Here is an 18,429-nt window from a genome sequence, read left to right as displayed (position 1 = left end):
GATCCTGAATATCTCCGAGCTGGCGGACGAGGGGCTGGATACTGACCTTCACACGGTGAAGGAAGAGTCTGAGTGATTCAGAGAACACACTGGTCCCAGAAGGAAAATAAGGAAAGGAAGACTTGCCAGGGTGGGGCAGGTCTCAAAGCCGTGTGTCTCAGCAGGGGTTGACTCAGGCCCCTGTGGACTTGGGCTGGGGAATGCTTAGCCTGGGTAGAGACCCCCGGGGGCTAAAAACTGGGCTTGGGAAGCAGCTCTCTCCTGTTGTTCTGAAGCCACTGTGGGGAACAGGGGGGAATGCCATTTAGCCATTGGCCACATCAGCAATAGCAGGGCTTTAAGTCTCCTCGGAGGAAGGCTAGACCCACTCTCCCTGTATTATTGGTGCTCTCCCTTTGGGCTGCTTCAGTTTGTATTCTTTAGTCCCCAAGTCACTGGGCATAGAGCCTCCTTGTTCCATCTACTTGGCCTGTAACAGATAGCCCAGGAAGTACCCCCATCCTAGTGTCCCAGGAAAGCCACCCAGGGGAGGGAGAGAGCAGGCCAGGCATATCCGACTTCCCTCTACAATAGTCCCTGTCTTGAGTCCCCCTCCATTTGTCCAGGCTGCAGAGGCCAGAGTGGGGAGCTGGAGTTGGTCAGGTGGAGTGTGTGGGCAACCCTTGCCCACCTCTTCATTTCTCTGTGCTGCTTGTAAGGATGGGGTCCGTATTGGATGGTCCCACTGCAGTCTACATCTGGGCTTCCGCTGTGGCTTCCCACAACTTCCCTCCTCTGAAGAATAAGATTCACCCCTCCTCGCGTGGTCTGGTGCTCTCCCATACCACTCTGTCTCCCTGGAAGCTTCTCAGGCTGAGGATGAGAGGTCTTGGGATTTGGCCAGTGTGGAGGTAGAGAATCACTGTCCCTCGTTGTGTGGCTTTGGACAAGTCGCTTCCCCTCTGATGGCCTCAGTTTCTTCAGCTGTAAAACCAGAAACATTGGACTATAGCTTACGAATGGTTTGGTTCCCTACGCTTCACCGGCCACTGTCGCTGCCCACGCTTTCCAGCTGTGACAGGGCATGGCCTGCCTGCTGCCTGGAGAGCAGTAATCAACCCAGAAATCTTGTTGACAAAGCTTCGGGCAGAGTTTCCACTGGAAAAAAGCAGCTTGCAGGAATAATTGTTGTAGATAAGAAATGGAAATATATCTAAGTAAGCTATGTATCTCCTGCCCCATGGCCTGGGGCCTTGTGGGTTCCTGCCTCAGCTCCAAGAAGTTGCCAATGTTCCCAAGAGTGACAGGACAGTCCGCCAAGAAAGAGTCCTCGTGAGTGTCCAGCAGAGTGGGAGTGTGTAGCCTGGTTTCTACAGAGTGACCTGCTAACCCTCGACACTGTATGGGGTGTCAGCCATGATCTTTATCAGGTTCTCCAAGGTGATGGATTCCTCCAAAGGGTTAATTAAAAAGCACCTGCAGGGCTAAACTCCTTCCTGCAATTGCTGGATCATCAGCCACTTCATTTCCCATCCTTCTCGGTCATTAAATAGTTCGGTACAGCCCATGCTTATACTTAGAGCTGCAGTGCTAGGGCCAGCCTGCCCTGGAGACAATGGAGCTGAAGACGGAGGAGGCAGGCAGGCTTGGTGGAGCTCACACAGTGGCTCGCTCTTCCATGGAGTCCTTTTCTGGAGCTGAAAACTGTACTTTCCAGGTGAAGGCCACAGAGGCAGACTCACCACATTACCTGCTGTCCTGTGGGAACTGAGATCATACCTGGTGAGTTTATGAGGTGTAACACATTCAATATAGCCCAGGCCAGTTTCCTCTGCTTCTCCCCTGTAACCTCACTCACAACACAGATATTGTACATTTTTCTGTTTCTTATGACAATGTTCCAGCAGATGAGGAATCGGCCCCCCTTTTCTAATTTGTACAATGGTGGTGGCCCTGCCGACCCCTCCTCCAGAGACCCTGGGGGAATGGCCTTGGAGGTTCATCTCAGGTTCTTCTTAGATGGCTGCAAAGAGCTGGTCTAGGACCAGTGATTTAAGCAACAGGGGCTATTTCATCTGTGCATGAGGAAGAATTTTCTAAGCATAGAGCCATCCAAAGAGAGTAGGTTGCCATGGATATAGTTCTCCATCAGGAAAAATATTCAGGAGCAGGCTAGGAAAGTGGCTAGAATATTATAGAGAGGATTCAAGGTGGTCGCACTTGGTAGTGTTAAGTTTCCTTTCCATCCTGAGACGTTCTGAGATGACTGATGTCTGTTGGGTTTTCCTTTGGACGTTGTAGTCGGCAGAAAATAATTTCCGATCATTCTCACCCATGTTTAAAAATATGTGTGTGTGGAGGAGCCGGGGAGAGAATGGGGCAAGAAATAATTTGGACAGGTGCTATTTATACAGCACACTTCCTCTCCCCTTGCCCTCAATTTTCACTGTTTCCCTGTCAGCTTCTTCTGGGAGGTAGTGCTGAGACTGTTCTGGGAAAAGAATGTGGGCGTATGTTGGGGATAGTGGAGAAAGAAGAAAAGGCGTGACCCTAGCTAGCCATGACACTGCTGTGTAGAAGTTAACACTAGAATGAAAGGACGACAAATAAAAAGTAAGGTAGGTCATGCTGTGTTCAGCACTCCATGCGCAGAGCTGAAAAGATGATGAAATGAGAGCAGCAAGAAAAGGGCGTGCCCGGACGTGTGCAGCCATGGCCAGTGTCCACACAGGCCTCTCTGCTCAGAGAGCCCCACATGTGGTTGACTCTGTATGTGCCAATTTTAGGAAGAAGAATTTTCTCCCCCCCCTCTGCTGGGAAATCACTTAGTTTTCCATTTGTTTCTAGAAGGAGGGGCAGCTTTGAGCCGATGTCAACAATTGGAAAGCCCAGTTTTAATCACTTCAGTCCCCATCTGGCTGAGCGAGGCCCCCTCCCCTGGGCTGCCATTCTCTGCGGGGCTCATCGGGCCACGTCACTCGTGCCCTTCCTGCTCCTTAGCATCTGAGGGTGAGTGCAGCTCACTGGCGCTGACACATATGTTGGGGTTCATCTGGTTACTGAGGGGCTCAGGGAGAGAGCTCAGTGAGGGAATCTCACATCCCGAATGGTCTTCAGGCCTCATCTTGGCGGGGACTCTGGCCTTAGAGTCGTGCACTGTCAGAGCTGGAAACTCCCGTAGTGGTCCGACCTCTTCTCCACCACTTGTCCTCCCAGAGTCGCAGCTAAACCACGCGCAGGATTCTGGAGGACGGTCCAGGGAATGTGGTGGAATTCACCTGAGCCCAGCGGCACTTTGATCCTCTGTCTTGTCTTGCCAGCGCTCAGCCCAGAACACCCTGCAGCCACCACCCTGTGAGGCTGTCCTGGTGAGACTCTGCCTGGGGATGCCCGTGTGGCAGAAGCCACTGGAACAGGGGGTGCCTGGTGTGTGAGCCCATAGGCAGACGTGTAGGAGAGGCACAAGTTGTGGCTTCAGTGACTGGAAGGAAACACGTTATCTCTATTTCTTGCTAAGGCGAGGTCAGGTCTGGGGTCAGGCGCGGCAGGGGTTTGATGTGGGATGCAGACCCTGAAGGAATGGAAGCCAGGGACTTTCTGCAGAGCTCAGCTCCACCCCCTCTTCTTCTCTATGGCTCTGTACTGGGGCTTTGGGTATTTCTAAAGCAGACGCAGAAGGGAGTTGCTCTGGGGACAGCCCCACCAAAAGCACTAGAATGTCCTGCATACTCAGAACGTGAACTGGGGGCGAGGTGGGGCGGGGGTTATGACGTGGCACAGGGTGCTGCTATTAGGCAGGTTGATTTCCACTTGCCTTTTTTCCAACCCTGTGTCTTTGCCCCACTTTCCATGCACTTGGACCAATAGACTAAAGCTAGGGTGATCTCTCTGACAAGGACCATCCAGTAGTGCACAGTTGCGTGGGGAGGGGAGGCCAGTCTGTGGAATGGAATTTTCCCAGAGAAGAGGGGCTGGCTGGCAGACGTGGGGTCCTGGCTGAGGCCTGCTGTCCTCTGGTCTTGGGGAGTCTTGGGAGGAAAAGCACCATGGCGTTCTTCCCTCGTGGCCTGGGGGTTGTTCTCTCCTCTGCTCCCCGACTCGGTGGACGTGAAAGGCATCCAGGGTTTAGGATTGGGGAAATGACAGATCGTTCTCTTGGGGAAGGCAGCAGAATGGAGACTCAGGGCTAAGCTGCCTAGGTTCAAATCTGGCTTCCAGAGACAATCAACTTCTCTGTGCCTCTGTGTCCCACACCTAATGTAGAGATGATAACAGTACCCGCCTGTAAGGTTGTTGTGAAGATTAAATGAGTGAGAATGTGAAGAACTTGGAACAGGGCCCGGCATCCAGTGACAGTGTCTGTATTGATGGTTATCACTAGAATGAGAGGAGCCAGCAGGAGGCAAAGGACACACCTGGGCAGGGCAGTCAGCCTGCCCTTGTTTGGCCCCTGGCGCCATCACTTGTCTGGCTATGGAAACTTTGGCCAGTCACTCAAAGTGCTCTGGACTTTGGTTTTGCCATCTGTAAAATGGGGCTGCTCCTCACCTCACGGGATGTAATGAGGGTTACGTGAGATCATGTGTGTGAGCTTAGCGGGCTGGCACGTAATAGATGCTCCATGCACTGTATTTTTTAAACTCAAGGATGGTGGTCTACCTGGATCTTATGTCTGACTTGTGGAAGTCTTAGAGGTTGAGGACAGAAACACAGTGGTCTTTTCTGTGTCCCCTTGGCCCTCACCTCAGCCTCTGAGGAACACGCAGGGAGTCTGGAAAGTAGATAAGGTAGAATCCTGAGAAGTGTGCTCAGCTGCGGCTTTGGGCAGTACAAGTGGAGGGAGCAAAGGAGAACCTAGCTTGGAAGTAAGTGGCAGTATGTCTGTCCACAGAGGATATGCCTCCTCCCACCTAAGGTCCTTGGGAGTGGGCCAGCCTAGCTCAGGTTAACTCAGCTCATGACCCACTGGCATTCTCCTTGGATGTTCTGGGTGGGCTGGCAGTGCCCGAGTGGGTGGCAAATGGGCTCAGCGGGCTGGCAGCCCTAGAACTGGGCCTAAGTCTTGGAAGCCCCTTCCCTGTCTAGCTGGGCCACTCGGAGGCAGAGAAACAAAAGCTGGGGATCTGGACCTTTCCCGGCTGGGTCTGGCATAAAGGTCTTCACCAGGTTTCAGGATAAGGTCCTCGCATATCTATGTATCTCCCCAGCCACCTCCTATTGGCATTAGTGAAGGGAGGAGTGTGTGTGTGTGTGTGTGTGTGTGTGTGTGTGTGTGTGTGTGTGTGTGAGTGTGTGAGTGTCTATGGGTGGATAAGCAGGGCTGGGTGGGGTGGAAGTGGGGAGGGTGAAATTCTGCCGGCCCCGCCTTGGTTATCCATCATCCCATTACAACCCAGAGTCTGGGCATTGGAGTAACCTTTAGCCCTTGCTGAGGCCGGGGGTGTTGAGCATGTCTGGAGAAGAGCTAAAAGTGGCAGAAAACATCCTGTTTGAAAGCAGTGTGTGGCTGTATTTAACCCTTGCAGCACCTGCCCCACCTACACCCAGTCTCCACAGGCAGGAGATCCCAGACACCTGTCTTTGAAGCCCCAGGCCACGTCCCAGCCTGCACTGTTTCCAGCTCCCCCAGGCTCCTCTGTGTTCTGCGTGGGGTGCCTGTCTCCTTCCTGCCCTCAGCAGCAAGCTGGGCTACCCTGCGGCTCTGCCTCTCCCAGCACCCCTCAAATCTGGAGCGGGGCCAGTGGGAGTTGGAGCACCCCCTTAGGAAGAAGCTCTCCTCCCTCCTGACACCTTCTGTTGTGAAGGGAGGAAAACCTCGAGCAGGGAGGCTGTTTCCATTGCCCTCACTGCTCCTTGCTACACCCTGCTTCAAGGGAGGGCCATTCCTGGCTGCTGTCTGGCCCCCGCCCCCTCACCCCTGCCAGTAATGACATGGCACACCTGCCCTCAACGAGTCATTCTGTCAAGTTCCAGTCCGTGATCTGGGGACTAACGTCCCTGGAAGGAGCCTATCTCACCCGCTTCTTGGGCTCCTTAGGGAACTGGCTATGAGGTCAGTAGATACAATGTTTTCCCTTTTTCATTTCAGAGTCTTCTTGGTAGGAAGTGTCTGTGAGACGTCACAAAAGGGCACCCCTGGACTCGACTCACCTGCCCACCCCCCTGCTCTTCAGGTGCGTGTTTTTCCGTCAGCCACAACCTCCCTGACTTTCTGTTTTCCAGGGGCAGGGCTGGGCCATGGGAAGGAAGAGGACACTACCCCGGGCTTTGCACATGCGGGCCAGTCCCATGTCAGCAGAATCCACAGCAGCCCGCAGCTGAGGCCCAGAGTCCTGCCAAAGTGGCGGTGGGGGCTCAGAGGGGCTCAGAAGAGAGGGACCTGCTGACTCCAAGACTAGGCCCCCGGGAGGGCTGTGCAGCATGGTCATGTTTCCTCTCCAGCTTCCATCTCCTCTTTCACTGTCCTGCTTTCCGCACACAGTCTCTGCCTGTGTGCTATGCCTGAGCCTGCCATTCCCAGGCCATAGATGCAGGTGCCTCTTTTCTACCTCCAGAGTTCTTGACAGCAGCAAGTAACTCCCAGCAGCGCTCTGTTTTTCTCTCCGCTCACCTGCAATGGTCCTGTTTGCAGTGGGCCTCTGTCTGCCAGCCCCTCTGTCCTGCCTAACCCCAGGGCTTGGGCCCCCAGCCCCAGGCCAGGAGCCTTCCTGATGCCAAGGCAGCACCTCGCCCGGCTACAGGACGGCACTGCTGACACTCTGTGGTATCAGTTGTTCCAACCCTGTTGCATCATAACATCTAATGAGCCCATGTGATGCTGAACACTTCTTAGATGGATTTGACTGATAGCCTCCCCACCCCCGCATCTGATTTCTCTTTTTTCCACCAAATCTGCCAGATGTTTGGCCGCTCAGATGACACAGACTCTGTGGCAACGTCATGATGACTCGGAGTTGCAACATCGCAGCTGACCTGGGGTTAAGCCACAGGCATCCTAGACGGTTTCTCCTCTTGCCCCACAGCGGCTTTGGGCCTCTGGGATCCCTGCCCACATGTTAGACGTGTGTGTGACACTCGGGATGCCTGGGCTTGGGGTGGTTATAGGGACACTGCTGACAGACCCACAGGCACTGTTTCTTTTCTTTTTCATCGTTTTAAAATTACGAAATGTTTTATGTATACAGATGGACATGTGAAACATAAAATAGTGTTTTATAATAATAAGATACCTACCATTCAAGGGAATAGAACGGCTACTAAATAACGCCTCTATGTGACCCTCCCCATTTCATCTCACCCCCCAAAGTTTCCTGTTAATCATCGCTTTGTTTTTCTTTAAGTGTCTCCCTCCCTCTCACTCTCTCTCCTTCTCTCTCTCTCTCTCTCTCTCTCTCTCTCTCTCTCTCTCTCTATATATATATATATATATATATATATATATATATATATATATATAAAATCATATATATAATCATTATAGTTTAACAAGTATGAATCTAGCTGTGAAAGGGACGGGCAACACTGTCAGTATTATTACAAAGTTTCCAGGAAAAGAACAGCTGAGGGAGAGCGTTAGGGGATGTCTGCAATCAGGGTCCCCTCCGGCCTTTGGGACTGACAATGCCGTATCTTTATTGGTCCCACTTCCTTCCTTTGGTTGAAGCTCTTTGTGGAATGTTTACAAAATTAAGTATTTGTTTTGTATATTTTATAATCATAGTTTCTAGAGATCCCTCAAGGCTTGGGCTTCTCTGGCCTTCATTTATAAAGAGAGTGATAATAGCACTTACCTCACTGGGTTAAGTTTCATGAAGATGAAACCAAACAAGACTCTCATGGGCTTTGTGTGCCAAACCCTGGCTCAGAGTCATCGGCCCAGTCATGGAAAAGAAGCTCAGAGCCTCCCAAGGGCCCCCCCAAATCTCTCTCTCTCACCTTGGGGTGGGAGGACATGAGACCTTTGTTGGGAGGGGATGCTTATCCCCTCATAACGGGCCTTCTCTCTTATTTCTCTTCTGACCTGAGGGACCCTCCTGCCACGGGGCCAAGGGGCCACTTAAAGCTGTAATGACCCTTGGGAGGAGTCACATAAAATTGGGAGGCACCAAGGTCTGAAACCATTTTAGGGAGGCCTGAGATACCCCCGAAGCAGCTCTGAGCCTGACAGCAGTCGGGATGAGAGGCAGCCGGCGAAGCCAAGGGCCCAATTTGCCTAATGGAAGAGTTCAGTCACCTGCTTCCCGAGAAGGATTTCTCAAAGCTATTACATTTTGTTCCCTCTGTCTCTCCCCGCCTTTCCTCAAGTGTGAAACCCATCTCGAGATGATAACGCTAATTTATAAAAGCCATCTCTGGAAACAAAATTAGTTGACTGTATATGACTCACAGTACTCAGAAGGGTGTTCAAAACAATGTGTTAAATTTATATGGAAAAAAGTAAGAGGGAAAAGATTTTGATCACCTGGCTACTAGCACAGGAGGGGCACAAGGCCGGTTAGTCCTGGGCCGGAGTGCCGTGAGGGGCTGGGGATTTGGGCCTGTAAGTCCTTTATTCTCCTCGCCCTCAAGACAGGAAGGGCTGAGGCGTTCTCTCCGGACGTGAGGTCTGAGGTTGGTGGTGGTCTCCCCTTTTCTCTTAGAGGGGGCACTGGGCATGGTCGAGGCTCCTGGTGTGCTCCTGAGATGGACTTGATACCAGGGGTGCACATACACTCATTCGTACTCATATAAGCCTTCCTCACGCCCTATAATAAAACGCCACTCTTCAGAAGAGGACAGTGGGGCACGGAGAGGCTAATCGCCTCCCAAGGAGCCCAGCTGGTAAGTGGCAGATGCAGCCTTTGAACCCAGGAAGTTTGATTCCAAGCCGTGGGATGAGTGGCTTCACCACAGTGCCCCCTGCAGATCACTCCAGAATTGGGAAAGGGAGCCCTGCTCCTGCTCACGGCCAGCAGAGCGTCAGTCAGGAGAGTAAGCTAGGGTATGGAGAGTCATATCGTAAGGGCAGCAGAGAAATCCTGCTCAGGCCTGAGCCCTGGGGAGCTGCCCAGCTTTGCTGAGCCCCCTGGCAGATGGGGGCAGGGGGATGCAAAGGATGCCAGCTGGCCCTGGCCCTGACTCCAGCCTGGCTGCTGTTCTTGCAGGGATGGAGGCGATGGCGGCCAGCACTTCCCTGCCTGACCCTGGCGACTTTGACAGGAATGTGCCTCGAATCTGTGGGGTGTGCGGAGACCGAGCCACAGGCTTTCACTTCAACGCTATGACTTGCGAAGGCTGCAAAGGCTTCTTCAGGTAAGTCCTCCCCAAGGGCAAGAAGAAGGAGAGGAAGCAAGATGAAAACAACCCCTGCGTGTTTCATGTCTCCTTCCTTCCATGCCCATGGAACATGGCAGCTCCCACAGCCATGGGGAGCTACAGGACCTTGGTGAGGGGCGTCTCCTTCCTCCCTCCTCCTCACTCCAGTCACGTCCTCTGACCCTCTCATAGTGCTTTCCTGAGGTCATTATGTAGGGCCCCATGTTCCCGTTACCTCTTGCTCACAGGCCCTGCACTAACGCATGTGTTTGTCTGTCCAGAGTGAACTTCCTCCAGCTGACATTAGCAGCTTCCTAATCCAAGAGACAGGCATGACCTTGGAAAAGCCCAAGAACTTGGCCTCAGATCTTGCCCTCCCATTCAAATGAAATGATTTCTTGGAACAAGGGAAATTGCACCCTTGATCAGACCTCCATGCTTGATCCATGCCCATGTCTTCACCCCTGGTTTGCTTGTCCCAGGTCGGAAAGCCAACCTGAGAATGCCCACGCATTGGCAGTAATGTGCCAGCATTCCTGTTTGGTCAGAACCAGTTTCTCCACCAGCAGCCTCTTCTCTTTTTCTGTGAGCCGAGCATTACCCGTGCAAACAGCATAGGGAAAGTACTGGAAAGGCTGAACAAAGGACCTTCCCATCCAAAGCCAGGAAGGGAGGATGGGAAAGTAACAAATTGCAGGATGGGACTGGGAGCCATGAGGAATTTGCATTCGGCATATATTAGAAGAAGGTATCCAGAAAAGAGCTTCTGTGCAGTAGTCTTGACTAGAGCCAGGTAAGGACGGGGCAGTAGCCATCAAGAGTGGAACGAACAAATCAAGTCCAGATCAAGGACCCGCAGGGCGACCTGGCTCTCCGGACTGAAGAGCTCTCAGCTTTGAGGACACAGTGGATCAGAGGCCTGGGGACCTGTGTGGTGCTCCCCTCTAGCTCAGGGATCCCCTGGACTCTCTGTAACACACCAACCAGCTCCTGGCTCACCTGCCCTCTGTCCCAGGAACCAGCAGGCCTGCAGTTTCATTGCCTTGAGCAATCACTGGGCAGCGGGGTTTCTGTAGGTGCTAATTGCCTGTTTGGCCTGGCACAGGTTGCCCGCTTGGCTTCTTGGCATCTTGCTCCCCAGCTCGGGGAACCAGACCAGCAGCATCGCTGGCTCCATGTCTGTTGCCATGTCTCCTGTTCCTTTGGCCTGAAGCCTGCACTTCCCGCAGGGTGGGCCTTCCACAGTCTGGGCTATGTGTCCCAGGTGCCACCTGGACCCTTTCCTGCCAGGGCCTGGGAATGGGGGGCTGCTTCTTAGAGATAATGGAGGAGTCTGGGTGTACACATGAAGGCCTGGTTCCTATCATAAAACCAGTCAGAAACGTGTAGGCTGTACTGCGACCCATGCCATCAATGAATTGCACGTCCTTGCTTAGATCTCTTCACTTCTCTAGGTTTCCGTTACCTAAACTAGCCACATGGCACATTCATATCTAACGCCTTTACCATATAGAGTTAATTTGAGGATTAACAAGATGACATATAAAAGTGCTTTGAAAAACACGTAATACAATATAACCATGTTATTTTGGAGTCTCATGGGTCAGCACGGATGTTCTTAGCAGAACCCCGCTCTAATAAAATAAACAGAAGTCTCTCCAGCCACCCACCCTCCCTTTGTGTTTTCTCTCACACACCAGATTTTAATGAGCATTTAGGATCCAGACATTGAGCTAGGAGCTGGCAATATGGAGACTCTCACCAAAGGTCACTTCTCACCAATCTGCAACCCAGAGTTCTCCAGCAGCTCTTGGGGCTGCTTGATTAATTCATGGACCCTACCCCCAAATCCCCTCTCTTCCCAGGCCACCTACCTCTGGGTTCACCTCTGGAAGATGGGGCCGTTAGATGGCAGCTGGTTGGATTGTGACGTGTTGGAGGTCCATGCCTCAGTGGAGTGCTTCAACCTCTGTGCACCTGTGCTTGCTGTCCTTAAACACACCTCTGGGCTCTGAATTCTTGGGACAAGACCGTGTTAGGCATCTGGGCGGAGGGAGGACAGGCTCCCTCATGCCCAGTGCCAAGCATGGGAGATGGCAACATTCACCGGGATGGCACTGGGCACATCCATGTGACCACAGACCAACTGTGTGGCTGTGTTGCCTGTGGCACAGTAAGCTGCCGTCACCCACCCTGAGCCCATCTTTGCAGACTGCTCAGAGTCCGTTGCTGGCTGACGGCCCCAACCCCTGCCGGCAAGGCCTGGCAGGATGGGCAGCAGGCTGCCTTTGTCTTGTTACCCTGGACTCGGACTGCCTATCTCTTCACTGTCCCCGTCTTGGTGACTGAGCCAGGCTGTACTTTCTGAACAGCCAACATCTCTGTTGTTTTGGGGCTTTAATTTTTTTTTTGATAAATACACACACACACACACACACACACACGCATATACACACACAATTATCTACGGATTCTGTATTTGCAAATATACTCACCTGCTAAAATTTACTTGTAATCCTGAAATCAATAGTCATGGCACTGTTGTGGTCGTTTGTGGACATGTGCAGAGTGGTGAAAAGTTGAGTCTCCCAATGTACACTTTCCCAGCTGAGGCTGAGAAGGGCAACGTTCTCCCTTCCGTTTCAGCTCTCACGCGATAAGCAAGTGGCCTTTGTGGGGTCTCCTGAATGACATGTTTTTTGTGCAGTTTTGTATTTTTTTGAATCATCTTTAAACAGAAATCAAACATGAAACACGGCAAAAACAAGGCTATGTATTGATCGACTGACAAAAAGGTTGTGACGAGAGGCTGGCAGGAACCTCACCCGGTGTGCCCCCCAGCGCGATGCTTCAGTAGTCATTACTGCAGTGTTTGCGGTCACTTTATAGAACATAACTCCCGGGAATAACAAGAATGGACTATATGAACATAATTTATCCTCTCCCCTTACTTTGCTTCCTTTGCTTCATCCAAATTCTATTTGGTATTCTTCCATTTCAGTCTTGTCCAAATAGTTGTTGGAGAATCCGCTTGTCGCTTATATATCTGTGAAATCCTGATCACGGTGTCCGTGGTGGGTACCTCCTCTGTGTTGAGCTCTGCAGCCTTGGGAACACAAACATAAATGCAACCAACTCCTTGCTCTCAAGAATGTCACTCAACCCTTTCAAGGCAGTTGTCCAGGAAAGAGCATCCCTTTAGCGTTGGGTCTCTGGCTATTTTCTAAGCCCTAGCAACAGTAATCCCGTTGGACCATTTAGTGTTTAATTGACTTCTAAGATAGTCAAACTAAACTTCTCTAGAACCTCGCTGGGGTCATCCCAGCAGGTCCAAGACTCCTAATCAAAGCAAAGTGTGATTATGAAGGTTGGACAATTCTATGGTCAGGAATTAGAGACAATTGCGGGCCAGTCCGTCCTACAAGCTAATTCATGTTGCTCCTGCTCCCTGTTCCTCTGGAATCCATGGACGTCCTCAGAGAAAGATGATATTTTCAGTGTGGGTAAAAGGTTGACATGGGCAGACTTGTAGATGGTTGTATGTCTCAGCTATATGTTAACAACTAGTCCATAAATAAGGGCCAGACGGGGGAAATGTGTAGATCTACTGCAAAGTATATTACATAGTGGATGATCTATGAATGTGGCTGAATCTCTCGTCTTGGATGACTTTGTCCAGCCTCTGATATAAAGGGAAAGGTGTAAAGGACAGAGAAGAAAATCAGAGGGACCTCTTGATGAAGAAAAGGAAGGTTATGGTGACATTTAAGAGGTGGTCCTGCAAGGCAGGGTCACTGTTTGCCTCTCCATTTTGTCCTCTTCCTCCCTGTTGACAGGTCCTTAATTAGGACATTGTGAAGCGGTGTGTTGTTGCAAGCGCCAGGTTAACAAAGGCAGTGTGGAGAAATGCCTTCTTGTTTGCTAGCCCCGAGGTCCTCAGGGCCCTTGTTAATTACAGGTCTCACGGAGCGCAGGGGAGAAAGGCAGGCTGGTGAGCATCCAGGAACACGAGGAATGTTCTGGCTCTCAGGAACGTCACCCAGCTGATATCTGTAGGAACCATGATGTGAAGGGAAGCGGAGAAATGAGGCAGACGTCCAATGACTTAAGACTCAAAGTGCTTAAAGGCAATAAAGAGAGAGGAGGGGAGGAGTGGCCACACAGGGCATTCTGTGGGCACAAGTGGATGAGTCACCAAGAAGCCGGTGTTGCTGGAGAGAACTTTGTCCGGGTTAGCTTGGCAGCTGGCCCCCCACCACAGCCGCTCAAGGATGTGAATGAAACAGAACGAAGGGGTTATCTGCAGTGGGGCAGTAACGTTAGAAGCAGGGGTAAAGGAGGCCGGAATATTTGGAGAGGGAAGGTTGCTGGAGTTGTCAAGAAAGTCAGCAGAAAAGATATGATGAAGATCTTACATTTCTTTTTAGCCAGTGTTTTATTTCTTTAGGAACTCAGCACCCTCATCAGGGCTCGCTGGCATGAATCCACTCTGAGCAGCCCCTGGGTGTCCTCCCTGTGGATGGCAGGGTAGGGCCAGCAGAGAGGACAGCCAGGCGTTACCCCGCACCTCCAAGCCGCACATCTCGGGGATGCCTCTGTCCCAGCGGCTTGTTTGTCCTAGAGGAGTCCTTTAAACAGTCTCTCCTTCATGCTCTTGGACTTTGGGGGACATATTTTTGACTGCTGCTCTCTCTTGGACTGAGGCTTTGGAATCAAACAGATCTTGACTGTAAGCCCAGCTTTCCCACTTATTGGGTACGTGACATGAAGCAAGCTATTGAACTACCCAGTGTCTTTTCTTATCACCCGTGAAATAGGGAGAATACCTATTCTGAAAGGGTGTTGAGAACACTAGAGATAATATGGGAAGGCCTGGCCCAGAAGGCTCTCAGTGAGTGGCAGCTGTTACCACTGTCCCCTTTTAGTGTCTTCGTTTCTGAGAACAGATAATCCTTTCCTCTCCTCTGTCATGGGACCTGGAATGTCTGTGACTGTGATGTGTCAGCAGGGGTCTCTGAGGAAAGGTTCCTAAGCAGAAGGAATTAAATATCAGGTGTGGACTAGGAAAGGCGCTGAGAGACCTTCCTGTCAGTCAGAGGCTCCATGGGGACTGGCTGGTGCTTGGGGAGACAGGACAATGGCTGCTGGGATTTGCACAGGGGTTGTGGGTCCAGACATCAGGAGCAAGACCATGTAAAGCAACAACATGGTTTGAGCCTCTGCTGCCTGCAGAGCCCTGCACTAGGCACAGAGGGCAGGGGTAAGACATGGTGTCGGCTTCTAGGTTCTCAGATTCTCACTGGGGTAATTAAATGCTGCCTTCTTCAGCACTCCCTCCCACTGCCTCTCCCTGCTAGCTTCTCTTTCGTCCCTTTATGGAATGCTTACTTTGTGCCAGGCCCTGCATCCTTTAGTTAATCCTTACAATGACCCCTTCAGTAGGTTTGCTTCCATTTTACAGATGTGAAAACTGAGGCATGAGGGATTAAGTGCATTAGGATTTAAACCCAAACAGATCAATCTAACCAAAGCCTGTATTTCCTTTTAAATTGTTACATAGTGCTAGTGGGTAGTAGATTTGTTTTGTGTAAATGATCCTAGAAGAAGAAAAAGATGCCAAAAGTTCAAAAGGGCATATCTCCTTCTCAACCCAATTCTCAGGTCCCTCCCTCCTCTGCAGAAGCTGTCACTGTCACCAGTTCATTGTGTTTTCTTTCGGATTCTTTGTATGAGAGTGTGTGTATGGGAGGTGGGGAATATACTGTACTCGTCGTTCTACATCCTGCTTTTATCTAGTAAAGCACATTTCTTCAAGTTTGCTCCCATTTCAGCATTCTTCCTCTGTCCTGTTCCCGGTCACATCCTTCTTATGGCTCTGCTCTGACGTAATGAGCCAGGCCGCTGTTGACGGGCGTTTGGCTTCCATCCTCTGCTGCCCCAGTGCTGCAGTCACTACCCTTATGCATGTGTCCTTGGGCCCATGGGCTGATTTCCCCGCAAGAGGAACTCCTGGAAGGAGATTTACTGTGTTGGAGGCTCTGTGCATTTCACATGTTGGGAGACACTGCCAAATTGCCCTCCAATAAAGAGGCCTCTGCTCTTTACCACAGTGCTAACCTACCTTCCTTTAAAGCTGATTTTTTAAAAGTCACCTTTGATGCTGCCACATACAAATGTGCTGTGTAGGTTCCACCTATCAGACTACATAGGTCTTTCATATCAGGAGCTCCATTCCTCAGGGTCCTGTATCCAGACCAGGCTCTGGGATTTCTGTGACACTCAGAACTGCAGTGGAGACAAAGCCCAGAGCTGGTACTTGGCCCCAGGCTTGGGTTTTATAAGGTGTGTCTCTACTGGCAGAGTCACCTACTGGAGAAGGACCCTACTGTCCCAGGCCTGAGACTCTGGCCCCAGGCGCTTCATGCTTTTGGAAACTGCCTGTCTCTTGTGTTTTGATGAATTGGTCTCTGGCATGAGAATGGGCCAATGTCCTCTTTCACCCCTAACTTTCTAGAAACTGTGTCTATATTTAGCGTGCTGGCACCACCCCTAGCCCCTTCCCGAGCAGGGGTATAATTGCTAACTGTCCAGAGGATGACAGGGTCCAGGCTCAGAGAAGCAGAGGCAGTGGGCTCCCAGGGAAACCCGAGGCTCTTGTTTCTGGAAACCAAATCAGCTCACAGGCAATTAGCATTGGGAGGAAGGCAGGGCAGGGCATGGATCTTCAGGACAAAGCACAGAGCCCGGACTGGCCAGTCTGGTCGCCCTGACTCCTCCTGGGCAGAGGCTAGATGACAGCCACAAGAGTGGAAGTGCCCTTAGAAGGCAGGAGAATGGGGAAGAGCTGGGTCTTGGAGCCCATGGGGCCTGGGGCCTGGCAAACAGCCATGTTGGGCCAGACACACCTGAAAGGCAGTTCTGGGGTCTGGGCACCAGGAAGGACCTGTTGGAACTGGCGAGACAGCTTTCCATCCCCAAATGCTGTCCCACACTCCAGAGTCTGATGATGTTCTGCGTGATAATGTTTTTTATGGAGTGTAACCTCCATCTTCCCAGCTATAACTCCAGGAGCCTTTCCTCTGATTCTGTATTTAACGGAGCCTGGGAAGAGCTGCTTACTGTATTTTTAAATAATAGTAATTTAAAAGCTTCATAAGTTTATAGGCTTCTTTCTACATTGCTCGAACAATGTGGAGACATACTGCCAGGTTGGTGGGCTTGAGGGCAAGGTATGGCAAAGGGTGAGAATCATAGGTGGCGTTCTTACCACTGTCCCTGCCCTGCTGTGAGATAATGTGCCGAGCTGGAGGACTTCTAACGTTTTCTTTCCCTCCCTCCCTCTCTCCTTCCCTTCCTCCTTCGCCCTCCTCCCCCTCCTTTTTTTTCTCAGTACTCCTGGGCTTCATACTACAACTACAAATGTGGAAGCAAGAACACTGCTTTTTTCGCCCCAGTGTTTTGTTTTCTAATTGAGCGCTTCATTCTTTTGGATTCCTGTCCCAGTCTCGTTAAAGTCCACTCCTGTTCTCAGGCCATGTTGGCTGAGTGACTGTCTCCAACTCTCCTGAGTGTGGAAGCCTGGAACTGGGCTTCAGATTTACAACATGAGAAAGATAAAAGAAAGATGGTGAAGTTCCAGAATCTCTCTCTGAGCAACTTTGCAGTTGGGGGAGGTCCACTGGGGAGGGTCAGAGGCAGGCCCCCTCCAGCCTGAGGAGGAGAGGCGGGCTCTGAAGGACAGCAGCCACCCTCCTGGGGCCTCCGCGAGCTCTCAGCCCCCAGCACAGACAGGGCTGTCAAGAGGCTTTGGCGCACGTGTCTGGAGGTGTCCCGTGTGTGTGCTCTCTTGGTGCCCATGGCCCTGGAGAATGAACAAAAAGAGCTCTGAGCCAGACAGCACAGTGGGTGGGAGGACAGAGCAGCCCCTCAGCCCCAGGGGGAAATGCCTGGTTGTTAAAAAAAAAAAAAAAGGGAAATGAGAGTTTGCTCTGAATTAGAAATTTCTGGTCTTTGAGTAGGTTTAGAGAATTATGGGCATTCTGGGTCCTGACCATTTGTGGTAAGAGGTGGAGCCTCAAGAACCGCAAAGTGGAAAGGAGTAAAGGGGGGAACCAATCTCACGTCCTGGCGTGGATAGATATGTCCTGTGGTGATGACAGTACGTCATTTCAGGGAAGCTCTAACAGTGCCCAAGGTACTTCCATACTCTCCTGTCCCTCCGAAAAGCTGTCCCTAGGGAGACTCAAGGAGAAAGTCTTCCTGTTTCCGTAAAGGTGGGCAAAAGCCTGATATACCGTCTCTCCCTGGCAGTCACTGCAGGGACAGGACACGGCCTTCGGTGGATACTCCAATAGCCTAGGCTCCCTGTATAGCCCAGCCTGCTGGTTGACCCGTTGGGTAATGAGGGTTATGACAGGCAAGGGCAGGCCAAGGTCCAAAACCAAGAGCAGTTACTTCCTGGACCACTGGGTTGGCCTTCGCCTGGGGCTGTGTTCAAGGCCCAACTACCTGGAGCTGTTTGCCTGTGGGCTCAGCTTCGCCGAGCACCTTGAGTTTCTGGGTATGAAACAGTACGTTCAATCCAGACTGAAAGCTCAGCTTCACTTCTTTAAGGATCCCAACTTGGGTGCCTTGCTGAATCGCCTCTCTGATGTTTCTTTACCTCAGTGGTGCCACCCATAAAATGAGGGGTACACTAATGATCTCTTGAGTGCCCTGAGGATCTCAGAGTCTGACTACCTGTGACTGCCAGCAGGGCCATTCCTCGGGTCTCTTCTCCCCGACTCCACGGGGCAAGTTGGTTCGGTCCCCACCTGTCCATGTCGAATGGGGAGTGTGTTTATCCTGAACCCCATGTATGTCCTAGTGCACGTGAACAGTAAGTCACTTTCCACCAAGAAGCATAACGCGAATGTGACATGTGGAGAAGATGGTAGCAGCAGCTCACCTCTGGGAGAGGGAAAAGGTCGGGCCTGGGCCTTTGCTTCTAAGGCTTGGGCATCCCCACAGCTCCTCGGAAGGTGCTGCTGTTCTGTTCACAGAGAAAGTGATGCTGCCACCATCTGTCCCCAGCTGAACTTTGTCACTGGGGCGCAAAAGGGAGGCCTTTCTTTGCCAGAGCTGAGGAATGTGAGAGGAACCTCTAGGGCATAGATG

The 18,429-nt window shown here is 51.5% G+C and overlaps 1 protein-coding gene across 2 annotated transcripts in view; it reads left to right on the top strand.

The window, feature by feature from the left end:
* The window catches only part of VDR (vitamin D receptor), a 54,568-nt gene that overhangs the window by 14,208 nt on the left and 21,931 nt on the right, over positions 1–18,429 (top strand). Inside the window, exons 2-3 of one of the 2 annotated variants that reach the window (XM_033117271.1) lie at positions 6,068–6,152; positions 9,123–9,270. In XM_033117271.1, the coding sequence (XP_032973162.1) occupies positions 9,125–9,270 (146 nt within the window). In that variant the 5' untranslated portion in view covers positions 6,068–6,152; positions 9,123–9,124. The remainder of the gene's footprint in view (positions 1–6,067; positions 6,153–9,122; positions 9,271–18,429) is intronic. The other variant, XM_033117272.1, reaches the window with a different exon arrangement.

Source organism: Rhinolophus ferrumequinum, chromosome 10 (genome assembly GCF_004115265.2).
Source record: "Rhinolophus ferrumequinum isolate MPI-CBG mRhiFer1 chromosome 10, mRhiFer1_v1.p, whole genome shotgun sequence".
Taxonomy (NCBI): Eukaryota; Metazoa; Chordata; class Mammalia; order Chiroptera; family Rhinolophidae; genus Rhinolophus; species Rhinolophus ferrumequinum.
The sequence above is the reverse complement of the archived record's forward strand: the minus strand, read 5'-3'. Positions and strand labels throughout refer to the sequence as shown.